At 39.5% G+C, this 23,176-nt stretch overlaps 1 protein-coding gene across 3 annotated transcripts; it reads right to left on the reverse strand.

The window, feature by feature from the left end:
• Positions 1–5,387: 5,387 nt before the first annotated feature.
• Positions 5,388–13,577, reverse strand: Vip (vasoactive intestinal peptide). 3 transcript variants are annotated; one of them, XM_060373315.1, is made up of 7 exons: positions 13,417–13,577; positions 12,130–12,246; positions 10,183–10,305; positions 9,187–9,291; positions 8,725–8,853; positions 7,839–7,920; positions 5,388–6,194 (listed from the first exon to the last, which is right to left on the reverse strand). In XM_060373315.1, exons 1-6 carry the CDS (start codon positions 13,575–13,577, stop codon positions 7,875–7,877), a joined length of 681 nt encoding a protein of 226 aa, XP_060229298.1. In that variant the 3' UTR covers positions 5,388–6,194; positions 7,839–7,874. The 3 variants fall into 3 exon arrangements, with proteins under 3 accessions (XP_060229298.1, XP_021519384.1, XP_021519385.1); XM_021663709.2 differs by having other exon boundaries at positions 8,725–8,856; positions 12,130–12,243; positions 13,417–13,576; XM_021663710.2 differs by having other exon boundaries at positions 8,725–8,856; positions 13,417–13,576.
• Between the last annotated feature and the right edge of the window lie 9,599 nt (positions 13,578–23,176).

Genomic DNA, 23,176 nt, shown 5'->3' on the forward strand with positions numbered 1-23,176 from the left:
TGACACATGCAACAAACTGATTACAGCACAGCCACTGTCATCGAGCATGTGCATTAATTCATGAAGAAGGAATGTAGCCAGGCCTCGTAGAACTACAACCCAGAAGAAGTGAAAATTACTTTCATGTTATTTATTTTCTCTTTTCCTTTGCTCCATCATCTTTTTTCTGAAACTTCCATTTGCCAGACATGAGATTTCTATTCGTTTTCTACAACCAGTGTTTTAACTTCTGATTCATGCCCAGGGTTTTAGGCCATTTGCTTGATTTTTGACAGAACCTCTTATTAAATTTTACTTATTTATTGACTCTATTTTGTGTGGGGGGTGGGGTTGGAGCAGGATCTTGCATACTGTTCAGCCATTGAGCTGTGGCTTCAGCTTTACGAGTTTTTCTTTATCTCAGGCTGTTTGTAAAGTCTGGTAACCTGCTCTTTCTCTCTGCATATGATTTCTGCTCTGCACTTACACTGTTTTCCTAATTATCGCTGAGATTTTGTCTTTTGCTCCCTGGCATCCCTTTTTCATCCATATTCATTAAAAAAACAAACAAAAAAAAAAAAACAAAAAAAAACCTTTGATCTTTCTTTCATCGGGTGTCTCCTCAAATACTTGCAAATCCTTGGCTGTTTTGCCCTATTTAACCATCTACAGTGGCCCCTTCCACCTCTAACTTAGATCTGTTTAATAAGTAATCAAAACAGGAGAGAAAAGCAGTGGGGCAACTAGGACCCAGGTTGGAATTTCATTTTCCCCCTACTTGCTTTATATGACAGTGTTTTTCTTTCTTTCTTTTTGTTTGTTTCTATTAGTTTTTAATGTAAGCAGATGAAAATGGGTTTCACTTGGCCTTTTCATACACTCATAGGTTCTGTTGAGCCTCCACATGCTCTCCCCACTCCCTCCTGCTTCCCTTCCTCCTCTCTGTCACCTTCAGCCTTCATGATATGTACTCTGTGACCCTTCTTCCCTGTCCTCCTTAACTTCTCCTTTTCCACCATCATAATTTCTTCTATAGTTTCATGGTGTATACATGCATGCACACCCTCCCCCACATACTTAAATCTATAATGCATACATGAGAGAAAATATATACATTTATCTTTCTAAGTTTGGCTTGCTTAATTAAGCATAATAATCTCTTGTTTAGTCCATTTTTCTTGCCGATGTTACTGTTTCATTTTTCTTCGCAGCTGAACAAAATCTTGTTACATACAGATGACACATTTTTGTGATTTATATGTTGGTGGACATCTAGGCTGATTCCTTTTTTTAGTTATTGTGCATAGTAAAGCAATAAACACAGATGTGAAAATATTTCTGTAGTAGGGTGTAGAGAGAGTCCTTTGTGTACATGGGTCATATGGTAATTCTATTTTAGTTATTGTTTTCTTCTTAAATAAACTTCCATAATGATGGCTGTATTGCCTGTATTAGTTTATACTCTCATAAGCAGTAAGAGTTTCTATGTCTTTTTATTACCAGTAACATTTGTCACCCTTTGTTTAGATTTATTTAATGTAAATGAGTGCTCTATCTACATGTACACCTGCCCGCCAGAAGAGGGCATCAGATCTCAGTGTAGATGGTTGTGAACCACCACCTGGTTGCTGGGAATGGAACTCAGGGCCTCTGGAAGGGCAAACAGTGCTCTTAACCGACGAGCCATCTCTCCAGCCCCATTGTAACCCTTTTATATGTCAACCATTCTGCTGGTGATGAGGTGGCACCTCCAAGCACTTTTCATTTTCATTCCCATAAGAGCTAAGGACGTTGACTTTTTCAGGAATTTATTGGTCATCTGTCCTTCTTTTGAGAACCATCTTTTCAGTTTACTGGCCTAGTTATTAAATGGAATCCTTGGCTTAAATTTTTTGGTATTAAGTTTCTGTAGGTTTTCATCTATTCTAGATATTATGTTCTTCTGCTTGAATGATAGCAAGTACAGATTTTCTCCCATCCTGTAGGATGCCCCAATATATGGACTAATGAACTGAATAGTCATCCAGCTTGTTTACTTGATTCCTAGTTTCTTTAGGACTTGCATCATGAGGGTGTATTAAACTATATCAGATGGGCTTCATTTGGCGTTTCCATACATTCTTTCCATACACCCACTGACGGTCATGTGGTTTCTGTACTTAGTTCCCTTTATATGGCATATTCCCCATATCAATAACCAACCCCGGGATGAAATAACTCAAGCATCTTTTAGATTAGATGCTAACCTCTCCCAAATTTCAATAAGCTCATGTTCATTTAGACAACTGGAGAAATGTCAGAAGAAATATACTAATGTCGTAACATTTCATTTTCTGTAGGATTCTACCATGGCACCAAGGACTATTTAATTTTGGTAGATTTTTCTTTCCTAATGCAGTGAATACTAACTAGACTCAAGTTTTTGGTGACCTGGGAATGATGGTTGTACTAATTCTGCTGTTGCAGAAACAAGCTATCCCAAACCAGGGAGATGAAAACAACAGATGCTCGTTATTGTACAGCTCTGGAGAGAAGAAATCAGAGTACTGGTATCACGTGCCTATTACCAAGACACCAGTAGGGCTGTGACGTCCTAGTGGATCTTGGGAAGAATATTTTCCTTGCTTTCTTCAGCTTCCTGAAGAATCTGTGTTAGCCTGATTGTCCGTATATGTCAAACATCCATGTTCCAGCGGTCTCTGCTGTACTTTCACAGTTCCTTCTCTGACTACTGCCTTTCTCGACTTTCATTCTGATCTGAAAGCATTCACATCTTGCACCATGTAAAAGCAACAAATCCATTCACAGGTTCTAGGCATTAAGGCATGGCCATTTTCAGGGATCATTATTTTAGCTAACACAACAGCATAACAAATCTAATTTAGCATAGAAAGTTCTAATACATCTACTGATACTGCAGTATGCTGCCACACAGTTTTAACTCATTTTCAAAGTGTTTTGTGACCACATCTGTGCAGCCCCACATCATTATCTCTTTAGCTATAGCTCATACTTGGTTTCCACTTCTCACTGCTCTGGGCATACAACCTCTTGGGCTATCAAGCCTCTTTCTTTCTTTCTTTCTTTCTTTCTTTCTTTCTTTCTTTCTTTCTTTCTTTCTTTCTTTCTTATGAAAAGCTACTTAAAACAGCTTTTTTTTCAACTTTTTTATTTATTTTTATTTTTTTATTAGTTACATTTCATTAACTGCATTCCAGCTATATCCCACTCCCTCATTCCCTCCCCAATCCCACCCTCCCTCCCTCATCTCCTCCCTGCCCCTTTCCAAGTCCACTGATTGGGGAGGACCTCCTCTCCTTTCATCTGACCCTGTTTTATCAGGTATCTTCAGGACTGGCTGCAAAGTCCTCCTCTGTGGCCTAGCAGGACTGCTCCTCCCTTGGAGGGTGGGGAGGTCAAAGAGCCTGCCATTGAGTTCCTGTCAGAAATAGTCCCTGTTCCCCTTACCATGGGAAACCAATTGGTTACTGACCTACCACAGGCTTCATCTGAGCAGAGGTTCTAGGTTATATCCATACATGGTCCTTGGTGGAGTGTCAGTCTCAGAAAAGATCCCTGTGCCCAGATATATTTGGTCCTTGTGAAGCTCCTATCCTTTCCCCGTCATACAAACTCCCCCTTCTTTCATGTGATTCCCTGCACTTTGCCGAAGGTTTGATAATGAGTCTTAGTATCTGCTTTGATACACTGCTAGGTAGAGTCTTTCAGAGGCCCTCTGCAGTAGGCTCCTGTCCTGTTACTTGTTTTCTCCTATGTCCAATGCACCTCCCATTTGTCTAAGTGAGGATTGATCATCTTACCCCAGGGCCTCTTTCTTGTTTATCTTCTTTAGCTGTATAGGTTTTATTATGTTTATCATATCTTATAGGACTTTATGAGTGAGTATATACCATGTGTGTCTTTCTGCTTCTGGGATACCTCACTCAGGATGATCTTTTCTAGATCCCACCATTTGCCTACAAATTTCATGATTTCCTCGTTTTTGATTGCTGAGTAGTGTTCCATTGTGTAAAAATACCACAATTTCTGTACCCATTCCTCCGTTGATGGACATCTGGGTTGTTTCCAGGATCTGGCTATTACAAATAAAGCTGCTATAAACATGGCTGCGCAATTGTCCTTGTTGTGTACTTGAGAAAATTTTGGGTATATGCCTAGGAGTGGTATAGCTGGATCTTGAGAAAGCGCCAGGTTGACTTCCAAAGTGGTTGTACCAGTTTACATTCCCACCAGCAATGGAGGAGGGTTCTCCTTTCTCCACAACCTCTCCAGCATGTGTTGTCACTTGAGTTTTTGATCTTAGCCATTCTGATGGGTGTAAAGTGAAATCTCAGAGTCATTTTGATTTGCATCTCTCTGATGGCTAGGGACATTGTCAAGCCTATTTCTTACTGTTCTTTTTGCTCAGAACCTTCTTCCAGTGTGTACATAGGAAATCATAGCTATTCAAGCAACACACCGTGAACAAGTAAGAAATAAATTATAAAGATTCATATGAGTAAGAGAGAATTAAAGCTCTTTAGCTTTACTTCCAAATTCAGTCTCAGCTGATCCTTACGAGGTCCCTGTATCCAGATAACATGCTTTAGTTTTCTGTTTTCATCCTGAGCTTCCTCTTACTAAGAATAATAAGAAAGTTGTGGGATCAGAAAGAGTACATGTAATTCTTTTTTATCTGTGTGAACTATTTTATCATCACTGAGAATACTGGATCGGGCCCTCCCTTGTAAATAATGAGAATGAACTAAGAGTATTTTCCTGTGTTTTCCCCGTGTACTGGTTCATTCATGGTTAGAGTTCAAGTCTCACCTTCTCTGTTATTCCTCACGACTTCTAGGGTAAGAAGAATTTAAGAGTGTAAAATGAATACATTATTCATCTGTTCCTTCATTATTTTGTATTAGTAGACCCCAGGTTTATATGTAGCCACGTTTTCCAGCCCTCTCGCCAAATGACTGAGGCCTTAAGACAAATGTCCATGTGGAAGGAATGATAGTGTAAAAAATGAGCCTGAAGGGAATGCTCATGCCTGGCACAGATACAAGGCTTCTCATTCAGTTGCCTGAAATCTAGACACACTGGCCAGAATCCTAGCTGTGATTCTGGATCATGAAACAAAGGGTTAGACCCTGTGAGATAAAGGGTAAGCTGGGGCGTGGTTGGGGTCTTCAGATAGAGCTCTGCGGAGCTGAACCAGCACAGAAACCTTTGCATCTTGCTTCTGACGTTATATAAGAGAGAACTACCCCCCACTTAAAGAGCTGTTCACTTAGGGCTCACAAATGTAATCCCACTCACGGAGCACACAAAACGAGCTCCAAACCTGCAGGTATAGAAGTAAGAGAAGGTATACTGAGCCCTTCAAAGAACCAGAGCAAGAAAACACATTTGCAATGATAACCAAAGATCTTTATTCCTGCCTTTAATTTCATACATCACATTGGAAAAATAGTTGCGTCTACAAATGTAGTTTCAGCAAAGGAAGCCAACGAGACAACATATTATTGGAGTGATTGTGGAAAATTATTTATTACTGGAAATCAAGTATTCCACTCAGTTTCTAGTTTACACACCCATAACACAAGCAGAAAGGGGAAGCTTCAGTCTGAAGTTGGGTTTTTTTAACCGAAGCATCTCTGAAGAAGCCTTTGGAGATTGCAAATCCTCATCAGAGAGATGAATCCACGAGAGATGGCATTCCTATCACTGGAAAAGCACAATTCTGAAAATCCTACTGACAAGTATATTTTTTAAATCCCTTTTGTTGTTTCCCTTCGATGTTTTGTTTTATTTAACACAGCAGCCTCTCTGTTTAACATTCAGACTTAGTCACACTGATTATCTGTTCTGCTTTTTTGAATGCTTAACTACATGCTATAAACACATCAATTTTCCTCTATTGCTACCCTTGCAGAAAGCTTCAGATAGTTAGAATTAATCTAGTGTCTACTTATCATTAAATATATTTTTCTTTGAAAGAATATATAGCATATGAAATTACAAGCCTTTCATGAGCTAAAGATGAATTTTAGAGTGCTCAAATAATATTTACAATGTAAACATCACAGTTATTACATAAAGGAAATCACAATATTCACAACACATTTTATTTGGTTTGGCTATGGAAGTTGTTTTCTTGAATTAGATATGTAGAACTCATAATGTAATCACTTGGTTGTTTTCCTTCAAGAATTCTGGGGGAAAAAAGGGAAAGAATTAGTGCTTTACACATAAACAATTATTAAATCATATTAGTTATTACTAAACATAAACAATTATTAAATCATATCACATAATTATTGTGCCATATTAGTTCCATTCACTAATTTGGCAAGCATCAATTTTTCCTTGTCCTTTGTCAACAGTTTCTGATGAGACTGTGTCTGGCTGAGTCAAGAGAAGACTTTCTAGAACACTGACTATGGGAAAGGAACTAGAGGGTGAAGGGGCTCTCTTCCTAACAATGAAGCATTTGTACTTTTCACAAGTGGACTGCCCACAGGAGGGCCTGTAGAACTTGCCCACAGCCACCTTTCTGTAGTAACAATGGACTCTTGTAAATGATCTTACACTCTATTAAGGAATCCATCTTTATACTTTGGTGTCTGCCATGTTCTTTATCTGACAGAGAAATAGTTACCCCACACAGCTATTGCTTTTGGTGTTGGGCATGGAACCCAAAGCTTCTTGCAGGTCAGGCAAGTACTCTACCACTAAGTGAGACCCTCAACCTAGCTTTTATCCTTGAGCTAAGGAATGTCTACACATGACAATATTGTTATGGCAAGCTCCTGATCCCATGCTTCCTTCATGGATAAGGAGATAGTTGATTTAACTGATGAAACAAAATGCCCACGTAGATGAGTTCTGAAAACTTGTTCGCTCCCGAAAGCTCTCTTAAAACCTTAGATGACCACACTGGAAACTAAAGTGGGGCTGGGTTGCCTTCAGCCCACACAAAGGGTAGCCATTTTTCTGTTCTTAGCCAAGGCTGGAATTCTGCCTATTTTCAGATTTTAGAAACCAAGTTCTCTGTGTCCAGCCACTCCCATCCACTTTATATGTTTTCTTGGTTACTTCCATGTTAAACAGACTGTAACAGCAACCAGCTGGCACATAGAGCTGTAACCCTCTTCTCCACACCCCTTAGAGAAAAGTGCACTAACTTTTGACACAGTGATACACACTTTGTCCCTTGCCAAGGCTCAGATGAAATATGAAATTGTTAATGCTTACATAGCTCGTGACAGAATACATGCATTTATATAAAAGCAATTGTGAAAAACAACCTATTTCTTTTCACAAAATAAAAAAAAACAGATTTTTTTTATTAAAAATATTCCACAGCAAATGCTGCTGTGCCTCTACTCACTTCACAGGTCAAATTATGATTTTTGTTCTATGAAGATTGTTAAGTTTGAAGGAATATAATTAACCCAGACTGCCTTGATATCACCGTACTATGATTCTGTGATATTTCTCCATACTTAACTGAATATCAAACAGGCATTCTTTGGAGCAAATCTTAAATTAATAAAACCAGCCTGATTTGAGTCTCAGAACTAAGACATTTTTCCCTCAGGAGTGTGACTCAGGAGCCTCTGTGTTTGAATTTCACATGTTGGAGAAAGGTGACTGGACAAGACAGACTCCATACAGTGAGCAGTGCCCTGTCATGACAGGACTGCATTATCACCTGCTCACTGGGGTGAGGCATGCCTCAGCCAGAGGAGTTGTGTGGACTAGCTCCTCTCTGGGTAGAAGGAGTTTTAGCCCTGAGGTTTTCCCCCACTGGCTTGTTCCTCGTGGTAGCCATGAGGATACACAGACACACTCACCTCTGATCTTCAGCTCTGCTCAGAGGAGCCTGTTCATCATTTCTCTAGCTCGTCAAGGAAATCTGGAGAGTCTCCCTCGCTGCTACAGACCAGAAGGAAAGTGCACATGTTAAAATTCTCAGCTGAGGAGAGCTCCAAAGAAACAAGCACAGCACTATGACTACGTGATTATTTTTGCTCTGCAAGACACACTGGGGTGAACAATAATCTCTGAGGCTAGTGATTGCCCGTGAATTGTTCCAAGGCTACAGTGTCTAAAATCAGCTTTATGGAATTATCGTTTAGTGGGTGAGGAGAGTCCTCTTGTCTGGTTTTGCCCTAACGGAATTAGGCTTAACCCTCACCACGCACGCAAATCAACCAGGGTGAGGAGAGAGCCCATGTTTCCCCAGCACTGTTCCCAATGTTTACATCCGATACAGACGCATGCTCTTAGGACTGGAACACACAGCTGCATTGTGGGTAAATGTGATAAAGCAGGGATGCTGGATAGAAAAAGCGTAGGGTTCCCATGCATGACAAAATTGCTAGTTGCACTTCACATGTTTTAAAAGTGAACACTTGATTAATCCACTCCTTGATTCAAAATATCCATCATTTTAAACCCTGTTGATAGTAAAGTCAAAGGAAGGAACCTTTAAAAAGTAGGAGTGTCCAGGTCAGCATCCCCAGAAATGCTGTTTTCTAATGGCTTTGGGCTAACATTCCTGTATCAGCATTTTAAAAGTTCGCCAGGGAAGCCTGACTTCAGTCAACCTTGAGAGTGAGTGAAAGTTTGCATAAAGCACACAAACACCACACAAAGTGATGCAGAAATAGAGGGGTCTCCAGAGATAGCTCAGAACTTGAAGGCCATTGATACGTTCTCATGTATCCTTCCCCGTACCTCCTCTTTCCATTCAGAATGGAGTTCAGGTATTTCTTCACGGCCATTTGCTTCCTAAGGCGGGTGTAGTTATCGGTGAAGACTGCGTCAGAGTGCCGTTTGATTGGCTCGGGGTCTTCTGAGATGTTACTGCTGAGGGAAGTGAGGAAAAAGGAAAAGTAACGATGCCAGCAAGAAGTAGTGGCTGCTCTGCTGCTCTGTATCTTTCTGCCGAGTTTAGCTAAGTTCAATGTAGATGGTTGCTACTTACTTACGGGAAAACAGAATTCAGAGTCAATAAATATCAAAAGCTCTATTTCACCCAGGGTGGGCCTGTTGTATTTTATGCAATGACGTGCATTATTTTCTCTAAATAAATTGAACATTATCAAAGAGTTGTGAGCCCTGAGCAAGGAAAATGACATTCTTGAAAGAAAACTAAAATTTGGAGATGAAGTGTTTATTTATTTATTTACTCTTTACCTGATTCGTTTGCCAATGAGTGACTCAAGGTATTTTTTGGCAGAAATCTGACCCAGAAGTTTACTGTAGTCACTGGTGAAAACTCCGTCAGCATGCCTGGCATTTCTAAAGCAAGAAAACAAGCACAGTGATTGCTTGGTAAAGTTTCCTCTCAAAGTTATCCTAGCTTTTTAAAAAGAGAAATCTGAGAGCTGTGTACATAACTGCTTACTAACACTTTATCCAGAAAAGCCCCCTAACACCACAGGAAAAGGAAATTCCTAGTCAATTGGAGCAAAGTATAAGCTCTATGTCCATCAACACCTGGGAAAAAATGGGCTATTTTAGATACGTACTTCATTTTTGTTTCCTGGTATTTAAATGATTCTTTTTTAAACAAATATTGTCCTAAAGTTCATTTATAGTTTCTATATGTTTATATAGTTTTTATGCTACCTTAAATAAAAATACATATTCAAAAAATGTGCTAATTTGGTCAAACTTACCAGTATTCTGTATCTTTTGTTATTCTTTCCATCAAAACAATGGGCAACAGAATGTCTTGCAATAGAGAAGACCTTATGTCCACTTAGTGAACTTTGTAAGCACACAAGGTAACGTGTTTATACTTGGTCTTCAGCATGACATCTTTGGTCTGTACTGAAATACTGCTCCAGATGAGCAGTTTCATGAGTGGCCAGCACTGTTGGGTACCTTGACTCTTATCAGGAAGTATCTTTCCTTTGTATCTCTTCCCTCAAGGAAAGCTAACAGCTATAGTTTGGACTGGATTTGTCGAATCTGAGCCACTGGAATGACGCTCAAAGAATGTAGGTAAATAATGTATTTACCCTTTTGTGTTACGACCTTTCCACATGAATGTCGGGAGCAGTGGCTAGAGCTGAAGTCAACCAGGCTGAGAAGTGTCATGGAAAGCTCTCCCTTTGTTAGATAAAACTAGAATATTTAGTCTTTTCAGATATGTTTCCTATATAAGATAAACAAAAGTGAACTTACCTGGACACATCATAGTAGGGTGTGTCATTTTCTGCTAAGGCATTCTGCAAAATGTCAGTGTCTGCTTTTAATGATACTTGGTCAGGGTCACCTGCTCCTTCAAACTGCACCCTGTCATCCAACCTATTAAGGTAAAAAAAAAAACAAAAAACAAAACAAACAAACAAACAAACAAAAACCACTAGGAATGCAATGCAATCCTTTCCTAGAACGTGGTATTTATGATCTTGCATCTGTTTGAGACAGCACAACAAAATACTGGAACAGATCATCCGTTTGCAAGATAAAAGTAGGCTAATTTGACTCCATTGCTTCCATGTTTAATGTGGATATAAGCAGTAATTTTGTGTGAGCTCACAAAATGATGTCATTCAACTTCTATAAGCTTTTCAAACCAAACATAATTTCTGTTTAATTCAATTCCAGCAAAGCTATAAGCAAAGCACATTACATCAGTGTACCTCACTGTATCCATTTGTGAAGTGTTATTAAGTGGTAGAAAGATTTACATAAGACATAAATGTACAAAAACAGACATTCAATATGCAACCTGATACTTATTCATAAACATCATGATATTTAGCATCAATTGCCCAAATACAAGGCAGAATCGGGGTACAAGCTGCTCCTCTTTTTCTAGTTCCTTAGTGTTTATCACAAAGCTTTTACATCAGTGTGATATAGTTGTCTTTACTGATCAGACCAAAAGATCTCCACATTTGTGAAAGTCTGTTTCAATATAGCCAATTTAAGGAGCTGCTAGTTCCTCGTGTTATATGTGTTAGCACATTCTGATTAGAAATGTTTTATGCTGTACTGCAAAATAAGAATTTCACTGATGACACATGGAAAATAACCTACTGTAGATGCATGTGCATTTTAAATACCAGAACGTGTGTGTGTGTGTGTGTGTGTGTGTGTTCAGCATTGGGTAAACCTCCAAAGAGTTTCAGCTGTAGGGCACTTTTATATTTCTGGGTGAAGATAGAGCAGATGGTAAAAAGTAGTCATCCATGGGCATGAAGGTGAGCAGTCAGTGTGAATTTCAATATTCCTATGAGTTGTTTGTCTACTGAGATACAGGCTTTGGGGTTCTAGTTGTCAAAGCATGCTATACAAAGCAGCCTGTTACACAGTTTCACAGGGAACATTGATAGCTGAGAGATTACTCGCTTCGCTGAGCATAAGGAAGGGCAAATAACTAAAGAAATGACAATTTGCTGTAGAGAATAGTGACGATGTAGGCTAAAAAGGTCAAGTATGCACTGACCGGTAACATGAGTATGGTAACTGGTAACATGACTGGTAACATGGTAACCTAAAACCTTCACTTTAGGTTAAGTTGAGTTAGGGTGTGGTTTATGAATGGGAAGCATGAGCTTCAGCGTATCAAACAGGAAAACTAAGAATGTTTGGTTCAAACAGAAAATACTATGAGAACTGTGTCTTGGTACATGTGCTTCCACATGGTCTCCAATATTAGCAGGGTGATTCTTCCTAGACGTGTTACTGTTCGACAAAAGGTCATGTGTGTAGATCTTCCCAGCAAGCTACTAATCTTACAATAATTTTATTAAGTATAAATTTAAATGAAGTTGGCAAGTAAACAACTAGTTTTCTACCAGAAACAAAACCTGATCTGAGATGAAATTACACAGGAATTTGTTGTTTTTATTAATGCTGGTTTGGAAATGGGATCCAGCTGGTGTGCAAAACTGACCACTAATGTCTTTGATGTACGGGAGATGGATTCTGGTGCTCAGACCAAGCTTTTTTATTTTGGTTGGATATGAATGTGCTCAACACTATAATCAAAGTATCGAAATAAGTCATATGTAATTTAAAACACAGCACTCTCCAGAATAGCATGGGGGAAATCTTACTTAGATACAGAGGGGATGCTTGCCTATCTGAATTGCGAGTTCGTGTTCCCAGAATAGGACATACCTGACTGCAGAAGGTGCTCCAAAGAGAGGCCAGGCCAGTGACTGGGAGAACAGCACACTGAAGAGTGCCAGGAGGGCCAGGAACTGAGGCTTGCTTCTGCCTTCCATCTCGGTGCTTCTGAAAAGAGAGAGAATGATGGCTCTTCTAGCCACCCGTGGCCACATTCTGGGGCCCAGCAATACTTCCAAGGGCTCTTGTAGTGTTGAGAAAAGGTCATTTCATCTTCAGGAAAGAGTTGAACTCATTGGCATAAACCCCCCGGATTAAGGTGTTAGAATAAGAGCTAAGTTTTCTTTTGCCTCTCCCTCTGCATGTGCTCAGTTGACGTTAGCATCTAACCGGAGGCCACACTTCTGTTGCAGTGGAGACAACTTGCCCCAGACTCAGTGTTTTGAAAACAGAGTTACAGCATCCAAGCTTGGCATCTTTTCTGTTGAAGGGAAACAGCCTCAAGAAATTTGTTGGGTTTCCTACTTTAAACTTTAATGTCTGAATTCTATAAAACTGGAGTGTTACCCACTTAATGATTCTTATAGTAAATCTTATTCTCAAGTTTGCATGTTCATATGGACACATATCGGTATAAAGTATAAAGATGTATCATTAAGGCAAAATCTTATTTTTCCTGTCTTCTTTATAGATACCACTGAGAACGTATTTCCTTAAGCCAAAGGCCAAGAAAATTAATTCAAGGATAAAAGTTAATGCCTACAGAATCCCTTGGCATTGGTATAAGTTTTTTTTTTCCAGAAAAATCAATATATATGTGTGTGTATCTGTAGATCCCATGCATGTGGCATTAGATGCATCACACATTTTATTTCTAAACACTTTCCAGCTAATGTTCAGGTATTCAAGGATTCTCTTGTTAACTATAAGAGTGACAGCATTTAAAACTTAAATGATGAAGGTGAGTCCTTTTTAGATATAATCAATATGAGAAACAGAAAGAAAAGCACTTTACACACAAGTTAAATACCTCAAAAACAAATGCACCAAGCTGAACCCTTTTCTCAAAACTCCACACACAAGCAAACTCATCCTTCTTCATTTTTATAAGGCAAAGTTTAATGAGTAGCTAAAACTGAGACTCTTCTAAGCAGATGGGTTCATAAGAGAAAAAGTAAAGCATTTCTATCTTTATCGAGTAGCTTGTCATTATTATTTTATTCGGCTATTGAATAAGACGACCACTGCAAAACTGTTTTTACAGAGAGAAAATTTCAAAAACTCTTACACAGAATTCCAAAGAGGAGAGGAAATGAAGAAGGGAAAGATTTCACTCACCCTTGGCTGTCTCCTTCTGGCAGGGCTGTCCTTGGGGCTTTGTGGGAGCTGTCTAGGGTGCTGAAGTCCTGCAAGGGAGAGAGCTCCACCAGGCAGCCTCTGGTCCTGGGGAAGGGTTGGCTGTTGTCAGCTAGTGCTCTGCCTTCCAACCTGACCAGCATTTCAAAGTCCCTCATTTTATAGGGCTTGTGCTTAGGGCTGAGCAATCAGAAGGCTGCCCGAAAGACGTCACAATGGTGATCCCATGGGATGAACATGTCTTGAAGTTCTTATTAAATTGTCAGCATGCCTGATTTATATGCATTTATAGCAAACAAGTTCTAGATAGAGGAAATGTACTTTTTTTTTTAAACAAAAAGTACTGAGCTGGATGTGTAATGCTTTAATCTTTACTTAGTTGTAATGAATTAGAGGATGATCATAATGTTATAGCCAGAGCCCCAGGGATTCCTTAGGAAAAAAGGACATCCTGCAGGAAAAATGCAAAAAACTGTGTTTGTTATGCTTACAGTATAATTCATCTTTTTCACAAAGTGTTAATTAATACTTTTAAAACTTTACACTGTTTATGTAGATACAAATTAAAGTTTTCTTGAAAACTATCCCAATTTTAAAAGCAACCACAAATGATTTTTCCTCTTGTTTTTACGTTTCTTTTATGCTGAGGCTAGTCCTCAGGGGAGAGGTTCATCGAGTTTCCAGGAGGCTACAGTATGCACACTGGCACTGTTGTTTAAGCAATGGCGTTTTCATTCTTCCACACTTCATTTAAAATACTGTAATTTCCACTGCTTTTCTTCACATATTATATCAAGTGTTCCAAAAATAAATAGTGATCAGACTGTATACTCCAGGGGTTGAATTTTTCTTTCTCTTCAAAGGTATTCTCTTCATTTTATGTCTTTGTATAATGTTGAATCATAGGGAACTTTGTTTCCTATGCTGCCCTCAAAACTCACCCTACTTCAGAATTTGAACATCCCTGACTCATAAAGGTGATTTCAAAGGATGAGTTAGAAAACCTTTGAGGAGTACTGTGATGATTGCTTAATTTCTCTTTGTTGGTTTTACAGCCAAAGTAGCCTGACATACATTTAATTGGGACTTAGCGTCAAAATGCAGCTATCCTAAGAGTGTCACAGAAAACAATGTCCTTGCATTTAAAAGTTGTGGGATGTGCATTCCATTATATTCCTTTTGTGTTTCTCTTGGGAAAATATAGTTCTCAATCCCCTCTACTTTCCTCTACTCCAAGATTTTTAGTATCTCCTTGTTGTACCCAAGGCAGACTGATGCAGTGAGTTATCTTGCTAGGCTTAATCATATTGTCTAATCTAGTTACAAGAAAAATTAAATGAATTAAATTTCAAAATGTCTGGAATTTTGTTTTCCAGTTGACAGCTCTGACTTAAGCCAGAGTTCCTGTGGCTTAATTCCAGGAAATCTTTTTTTTAAGTCAATTGTTACAAACTAGAAGTTAAAATGGTTTTCATATATATATATTTTTATTCTGAGTGCCTTGTCACCAAATCCTCAGTGAAACAATTTCATTTAAAGCTGCACCGGCAAAATAGATTAAGGATCACAGAGGAATCATTCGATCCTGAATGAGAAGCAGAAAAATGACATTAAGGTTTCTCATCCTTTGCTCTAAACAAGTGCTCAGAATTCATGATGAGTAACCATGATATATTTCTACAATAATAAAAACTTTTTCCCATCATCACAATAAAAATAATAAAGAGAATTTAATTTTCTTACCTATGGAGGAAAATAGACTAAATCAAAAAATAGTTCTTGCTATGAATTTAAACAGGACATAAAATTATTTCAAATAGAATAACAGCACCATCTGCAGTTCAAAGTCTTAACTAACAGATTTTTTTTAAAAAAAATAAAAAACTACTTTGCTAAAAGTGTTTATCAGCTGAAAGAGTTCTCAAAAAAAAATATCAGAAGCCCTCCTGTATACCAAAGACAAAGGGACCAAGAAAGAAATTAGGAAAACACCACTAATAACATAAAGTACCTTGGTGTGACTCTAACCAAGCAAGTAAAAACCCTGTTCAAAAAAAAAACAAAACACTCCAGTCTCTGAAGAAAGAAACTGAAGAAGATATCAGAAGATGGAAAGGTCTCCCGTGCAAATGGATCGGTACGATTAACATAGTGAAAATGCCCATCCTGCCAAAAGCAATCTACAGATTCAATGCAATCCCATCAAAATACTAACACAATTCTTTACAGAACTTGAAAGAAAAATTCTCAACTTCTTATGGAAAAACAAAAAAACCCAGAATTGTCAAAACGATCTTGTACAATAACCGGTCATTTGGAGGTATCTCCATCCCTGATCTCAAGCTGTACTACAGAGAAATAGTAATAAGAACTGCATGGTATTGGCATAGAAACAGAATGGTGGATCAATGGAACTGAACAGAAGATCCAGAAATAAACCCACTCACTTATGGATTCTTGATTTTTGACAAAGAAGCCAAAACCATACAATGGAAAAAAAGATAGCATCTTCAGCAAATGGTGTTGGATGTCTACATGTAGAAAAATGCAAATAGATCCATACTTATCACCCTGCACAAAATTAAAGTCCAAGTAGATCAAAGATCTCAACATAAAACCAGACACAGTAAATCGGTGAGAAGAAAAAAAATCGAAGAGAGCCTAGAACTCATTGGTACAGGAGACAACTTCCTGAACAGAATACCACCAGCACAGGCTCTAAGAGCAACAATCAATAAATTGGACCTCATGAAACTGAAAAGCTTCTGTAAAGCAAAGGACACCGTCATCAGAACAAAATAACAGCCTACAGACTGGGAAAGTATCGTCACCAACCGTATATCTGAGAGAGGGCTAATATCCAGAATATAAAAATAACTAAAGAAATTAAAAAGCAACAAATCAACTAATCCAATTTAAAAATGGGGCATAGAGCTAAACAGAAAATTCTCTATGGAAGAATACAGAATGGCAGAGAAACACTTAAATGATCAACGTCTTTAGTAAACAGGGAAATGCAAAGCAAAACGACCCTTAGATTTCACCTTACACCCATCAAAGTGGCTAAGATCAAAAACTCAAGTGACGACACATGCTGGAGAGGATGTAGAGAAAGGGGAACCCTCCTCCATTGCTGGTGGTAATGTAAACTTGTAGTATAACCACTTTGGAAATCAATCTAGTGTTTTCTCAGAAAATTAGGAATAGCGCTTCCTCAAGATACAGCCACACCACTCCTAGGCATGTATTCAAAAGATGCTCAAGTACACAACAAGGAAATTTGCTCAACTTTATTTGTAATAGCCAAAAGCTGGAAACAACCCAGATGTCCCATAATGGAGAAATGGATACAGAAATTGTGGTAATTTTACACAATGGAATACTACTCAGCAATTAAAAATGAGGAAATCATGAAATTTGTAGACAAATGCTGGGAACTAGAAAAGATCATCCTGAGTGAGGTATCTCAGGAACAGAAAGACACAAATGGTATATATTCACTTATAAGTGGATATTAGTCATATAACATAGTATGACCATACTAAAATCTATACTCCTAAAGAAGCTAAACAAGAAGGAGGACCATAGGGAAGTTGCTCAACCCTCACTCAGAAAGCAAATGGGATAAACATCTGAAAAGGGAGAAAACAAGTAACAGGACATGAGCCTACCAACAGAGGGCCTCTGAAAGTCTCTACCCAGCAGGGTATCAAAGCAGATGCTGAGACTCGTAGCCAAACTTTGGGCAGAGTGCAGAGAATCTTAGGAAAGAAGGGGGGGATAGAAAGACCTGGAGGGGACAGGAGCTACACAAGGACAGCAACAGAACCAAGATATCTGGGCACAGGGGTCTTTGCAAAGACAGATATTCCAACCAAGGATCACGCATGGAGATAATCTAGATCCCTTGCTCAGATGTAGCCCATGGCATCTCAGTGTCCAAGTGGGTTCTCTAGCAGGGGAACAGGGTCTGTCTCTTGACATGAACTCAGTGGCTGGATCTTTGATCACCTCCCCCTGAGGGGGATGCAGCCTTACCAGGCCACAGAGGAAGACAATGCAGCCAGTCCTGATGAGACCTGATAGGCTAGGGTCAGATGGAAGGGAAGGAGGACCTCCCCTATCAGTGGATTGGGGGAGGGGTATGAGAGGAGAAGACTAAGGGAGGGTGGGGTTGGGAGGGGCTGAGGGAGTGGGATACAGCTGGGATCCAAAGTGAATAAACTGTAATAATAAAAGAAAATTTTAATCACCAAAAAAAAATCACACACACACAAAGAAAACTCACCCATCTGTACATCAGAGATGATATATTCCTCTTCCAAATAAATATGCTGAAGCCTACAGTAGTTTTGGCATCACTCCCACATTTGGAAATGACTATAGGATCGGAATGCAGGTTTTTGAGGGTGTGTCTTTCCATTAAGAGCTAGGCCTATTCTGTAACTGTTGTCAGCGGCACACTTGGTGCTAACATGTCAGGTGAGCAAATACCCGTGAAGATATCAGCATCTCCTCTCCCACTTCTTAGCAAAGGAACCAAGAGCAACGTCAGAAAACTGTCACGCTATGAAGGGAGGTCATGTGGAAGGGACTCTGAAGCTAAGAGAGAAATGCAGATTTACCCTCACTTTCTTACTGCAAATGGCTACCTGAGCACCACTGTCAGCAGCAGGAGTGAAACCCTCACTGGTCTTTGGCCTGTGTCTGTGACAGCTGTGGCTGTGTGATTTGCCTGCACTCAACTCCGGCTCACAGACCCGACATCATGGTTACCATAGGAAGCCAGAGGAGTGGACCTGTATCTAGGAGCACATAGACTTACCCCTTTGCTTTTTATATCTCTCAAGTTGAGAGTGGCATTTACATCTTTAGGTGATCAAAGCATAAAAGTATTTGGACACATAAACTTATATACAATATTAATATCCATGTTCCTATTTTGTTGATTGGACCATGGAAATACTTGTCACATACATACATGATGTGGCTTCTTTTGAACTACAACAAATACCCTGAAACCTTCAAATCCTGATATTTTCTTTGCTCTTTCATTAAATAAGGCTTCTTGGGGATAGAGAAAAAACTCAGTAGTTAAAAATCACTGGCTGCTCTTCCATAGGATTTAGGATTAGTCCTCAGCACCCACATGACAGTTCACAACCTTCTGAGACTCCAGCTCAGACCCAAAGCCCTTTTCTGTCCTCTACATATACCACATACATGTGGCATATGCACACACACATATAATATAGATAAATAAATGCTTTTTAAGATTTATTTATTTTTATGTGTGTTGATGTTTTGCCTGTGAGGGTGCCAGGTCCTCTAGAACTGGTGTTACAGACAGCTTGAGCTGCCATGTGGGATCTGAGAATTGAACCCAGGTCTTCTGGAAAAGCAGTCAGTGCTCTTAACCACTGAGCCATCTCTCCATCCCATAAAGAAATATTTTGAAAAGCACTTTTCAGCCTCTAGTTTAGAACTTCCTATTTAAGAAAATATTTATAAACTATATCTTAATTGCCTTCATTACTATAGTTTGAATAATTAAGTTGTAATATAGCTTAAATGTATGCATGCATGTTTTATCTGTATATATAATATTTAATATAACATGGTAAAAGTAATCTAAAATATGCATGAAGGTATGCTCTATACTCTAACATATTAGGAAAATGTATCTATACTTGTAATTCCCTTTTCTTTCTATTGCATCATTTTGATGTTTTGACACATATGTGTGCTGATGCCTTGACATATGCATGCACTGTGTAACTTTCAAGTCAGGGTAAACCCATCACCTTAAATATTCAATATTTATTTATGGTAAAGACATTCAAAGCAATTTCTTGTTGATATTTTCTACCTGTCATTTGCAGGAATGTAGATAAAACTGTAGGTTTTCATGTTAAGTGAAACTAGCAAGGCACAGAGAGACGAGAGACACATTACCTCTCACGAGGGATCTAAGAGCTGATGTCATGGATGTTGAGAAGGGCTCTTACCAGAGGCTGGGCTTGGCAGGGAGGAGAGCAAAGGCTGAGCACTGGGTACTGAGATACAGGTAAGGAGGTCTTGATTAAGAGATATGCCATTAAGGGGTGGTGTGTCCCTAGCCCAACCACGCATGCTTTTCAGCATCTCTTCCATGCTTCTGCACCATGGGCCCCAAAGAACTTAGCTGATAACCATCAGGGGCTGAACCTCACAGCATCATGAGCCAAGAAGAAAGCTTCCCTTTGTGTAAAGTGATTATTTCAGCTGTTTGTTACAACTAAGGACATTTGAGTAACCAAACCTCTTTACTTCTCATTCTTTTAACTTTCAGAATTTGGATTTATTTTCAGAATTCTAATATTCTTGTCATATCAGTGATTTGGTAAAAGCAGTATTACAATATTGATTAGTCTTTCCTTTAAATTATTCTATTAGAATTAATTATTAATTAATTAATTTGGCATTCCTTAATGAATGTAAAGGTTCATTTTAATTGTCAATTTGCTTGGTTAAGAAAATGTTTGGGCTTTACTGAGGCACAGCTTTTGGTATATTTGTGAGGGTGTCCTGAGGGAGGTTTAGCTGAGGAGGGAAAACCCACCCTGAAAGTGGCCAGCCCTGGGCTGAGTGGTCATGGCCCTGAGCTGAGTGGTCATGGCCCTGGGCTGAGTGGTCATGGCCCTGGGCTGAATAAATGAGGAAAATGAACAAAGTGCCCACATTCATCTCTCTCTGCTTACTGACTGCAGATGAAATACGCTCAGCTGTGTCATGATTAGGCTTCCATGCTTTTCCTGTCATGATGGATGGTGAGTCAGAATAAACCTTAAGTTGATTATTGTTAGGTATTTGGTCACAGAAATGAGAAAAGTAACTAATTTAATCAATTTTAAGCAACTGAACACATGCTGATTTCAGGAAAATGACTGAAAACAACCTCTTCATCATCACACACTCTATTTAGCAATGCTGGGAATCCTACAAAGATTATCCATTTCAGAATCCCCTTGCTTTAAAATACATGTAAATTTCTGTACTGTGAATTTTGTGATTCACTCATATATTGTTAAAGTTATTTATTGGAAACATTTCTGAAAATAGACAAGAAAGAAGGAAGTTGTAGCGAAATCATAATTAAGAAAGTCCTAAGATATGAAAGTTTAAGGAAAGAATAATAATTAAATAAATACAATAATGTTTGTTATAAATTTAAAGAAACCCTATCACCTTCCCGGTGCCATTGGTCCTGCATGTCTTTCCACTGTGTGCCTGTCTCCTGAGTAGCCAGTCTTTAAATCCGTGGTCTCCTAGACCTCCTAATGGAGGAAATAGGACACAGTAATGTCTAAGGGCTGGCTTGGAACTCCTGCTACCTCTGATAGAGTAGATACTTGGACAAGAATGTCTGTTGGGCATGTTCTCATGGGCTCTGCACCACCGCACCCTTCTTCAGAGAAGAACGTGGTGGGGAGGCACCTCTGGGCTCTGGGGCTGGTGAGAACTGTAGGGTGAGGTCTAGAGTGTAGACACCTACTCTACTACGCTGAGACAGAGCAGCAGAGGGCAGCATGGCTTCACTTCGCATCGAGAAGATGCAGCAAGGCAAGTGGAAAGAGTACTGGACAGGAAGGAGTAGGCAAACCATGAGATGATGAGACTTTAAGTCTGAAAACACTTGCATTTGCACATCAATAACTAGGATTACATTTTCTGTGGAAACAGAAATTTGAGCAAATGCTTTGATACAACATGAGCTGTGGATATTTACCCTGCTATTTTGTAATAGCCAGGGCAAGCTTTCCAGACCCTGAACCACATGTAGTCTCAAAAACAGCTTAAAAAGACAAAAACCTGGCCAGGAAGGTGCTTGCTGGAGTAGATCCCCCTTGCCATCAACAGCCATCTGTCCTGATCCAGCTTCGGCAGTTCTAGCCAATTTCTAGTATCAACATCGGTGTCTTCCTTAAGCAAATCTTCAAACCTTTCTGCATCAAGCACAAAGAAAGGTCATTTTAGCTCCTAGCAAGCTGTCTGATTGATGAGCAATTGCTTTCTGAAGAATGTGGTTGAAACATAAATCAATCAGAAGCCCACACTAGCCCTTGATGTCACCCAAGTTCCTTTAGGAAAGAGGCTGGATTGGCTGCTGACACATGTCCAGAGGAAAGGTCATTGTGCTGGTAGAAGCCCCACATAAGACGATGGCTTGGGAATTTGCCAGGCATGGAACAGCAAATGAGGCACACATATTCCCCTAGCTCCTGTCACTTGGCACTTAGGAAAGATACTTTGAACTTCTAGAAAGCAGGAGCTACAGCTTTTGAACAACTTATCCCTTCTTAATCTCCATTCTAATATCCTATAGCTGAACTGTTTCATGGCAGTTCTTAGTCAATGAGACCAATCCCCTCATCCTAACACATAAAACTAGCTTTCAACTAACAAAAAGGATTTAAGATGCTACTATTTTGAGATGTTATAGCAACTCCATATCCAAAAGAGGCAGGTGACCTCACGTGAGAAGTGGGGTTGTCTTCTCTCTCTCTTCAAGTTGACTGCGAAATCTTCTAGTTAACAATCCACTCATCAGAGAGCATGCTGCAATGACAGAAGTGATAGAGACAGGGGCAGAGAGGATATGGCCCCTTCGGTGCTTGAACACTGTATAGTTTTTCTCTGCACCTCCCAGAGGTTGCTGCCCAGTAGGTACACTGCTTGAGCTTTGGACCTGGCAGGCAGAAGAAGGATCAACCCTTTGAAGGGATGTAGCCCCCATTCCTGCAATAGTTCTCTTTGGAAATCTTTTGAGGATAAAGAATTTTTTTCCACCTGGGTATACCACAAGGGTTCCATTCAAGTTAAGTCCACACTTTTAATTGGTGGCTCTCTTTTCTACTCTTGTTTAGAAAGTGGACAAATAGCACCTTCTGAGAAGGGAACAGACAGAAAAGAGACGGTGTTCTGCTTCTCTGCTGGGCATGCAGCACGGTGCCCCAGCTGAGCAGCCTCAGCAGCAGAGCACCATCTGAGCCTAAGTTGCAAACTGCATGACAGCCTCAACAGACAGCTGAGATTAAACAGTGAAGCGGTAAGACAGACCATGTTTTATCGCTGTTGTTCTGTCAAGATTTCCTAGTCTGAAAGAAACTAAAAGAAAGTGTCACATGTGCATGATGTAGAATGTGTGAATGCTATACAACAGTGCCTAGATTCTTCTACCCCCTCAGAACCTAAGTAGCTGTGCTGGGAGTGGTGGTAGGTCATTTTGGCATTGTTGAACTCATCTGAAAAAACAAGAATCAGCTTGTTCAAGGCCATGCTTCTTTACCCAAGCAGTAGTCCACTTTAATAGCAGACCAGTGGGGGTCATAACAAGGTTGCCTCTACTTGGAATGACTCTGAAAAGTCAAAGTAGTCCCAGAATTTTCTATGGCATCGGCCAAACCCTGTATAAAAAGCTACCTTGTGGTTCAGCTTTTCCTCTACCCAGTCCAGCTTTCTTTGCAACTGGAAGGGTTTGTGTTATTCCCTGTCCTGTTTGGCTTTATCTGTCAACTTGATATAACCTAAAATCATTTGAGAAGAGAGCTTTTTGATTGAGGAAATGTGTTGCTTTTGGACTGTGGTTATGTCTGTGGGGGGTTGTCTCGATAGTTATTGATGTAGAAGAGCCTGGCCCACAGCAGGCAGCATCATCTCTAGCAAATAGTCCTGAACTGTATAAAAGAAAGGCAACTGAGCA

The sequence above is a fragment of the Meriones unguiculatus genome, chromosome 20 (genome assembly GCF_030254825.1).
Source record: "Meriones unguiculatus strain TT.TT164.6M chromosome 20, Bangor_MerUng_6.1, whole genome shotgun sequence".
Classification (NCBI taxonomy): Eukaryota; Metazoa; Chordata; class Mammalia; order Rodentia; family Muridae; genus Meriones; species Meriones unguiculatus.

Excerpts from the sequence above, each read along its gene's own strand:
- Vip (XM_060373315.1), bottom strand. The coding sequence starts at position 13,577 with ATGCTGGTCAGGTTGGAAGGCAGAGCACTAGCTGACAACAGCCAACCC. Across the intron at positions 12,247-13,416 it reads CCAGAAGGAGACAGCCAAGG|AAGCACCGAGATGGAAGGCA; the intron begins GTGAGTGAAATC and ends CTCTCTTTTCAG. Across the intron at positions 7,921-8,724 it reads ATTCTGAATGGAAAGAGGAG|CAGCGAGGGAGACTCTCCAG; the intron begins GTACGGGGAAGG and ends TCTGGTCTGTAG.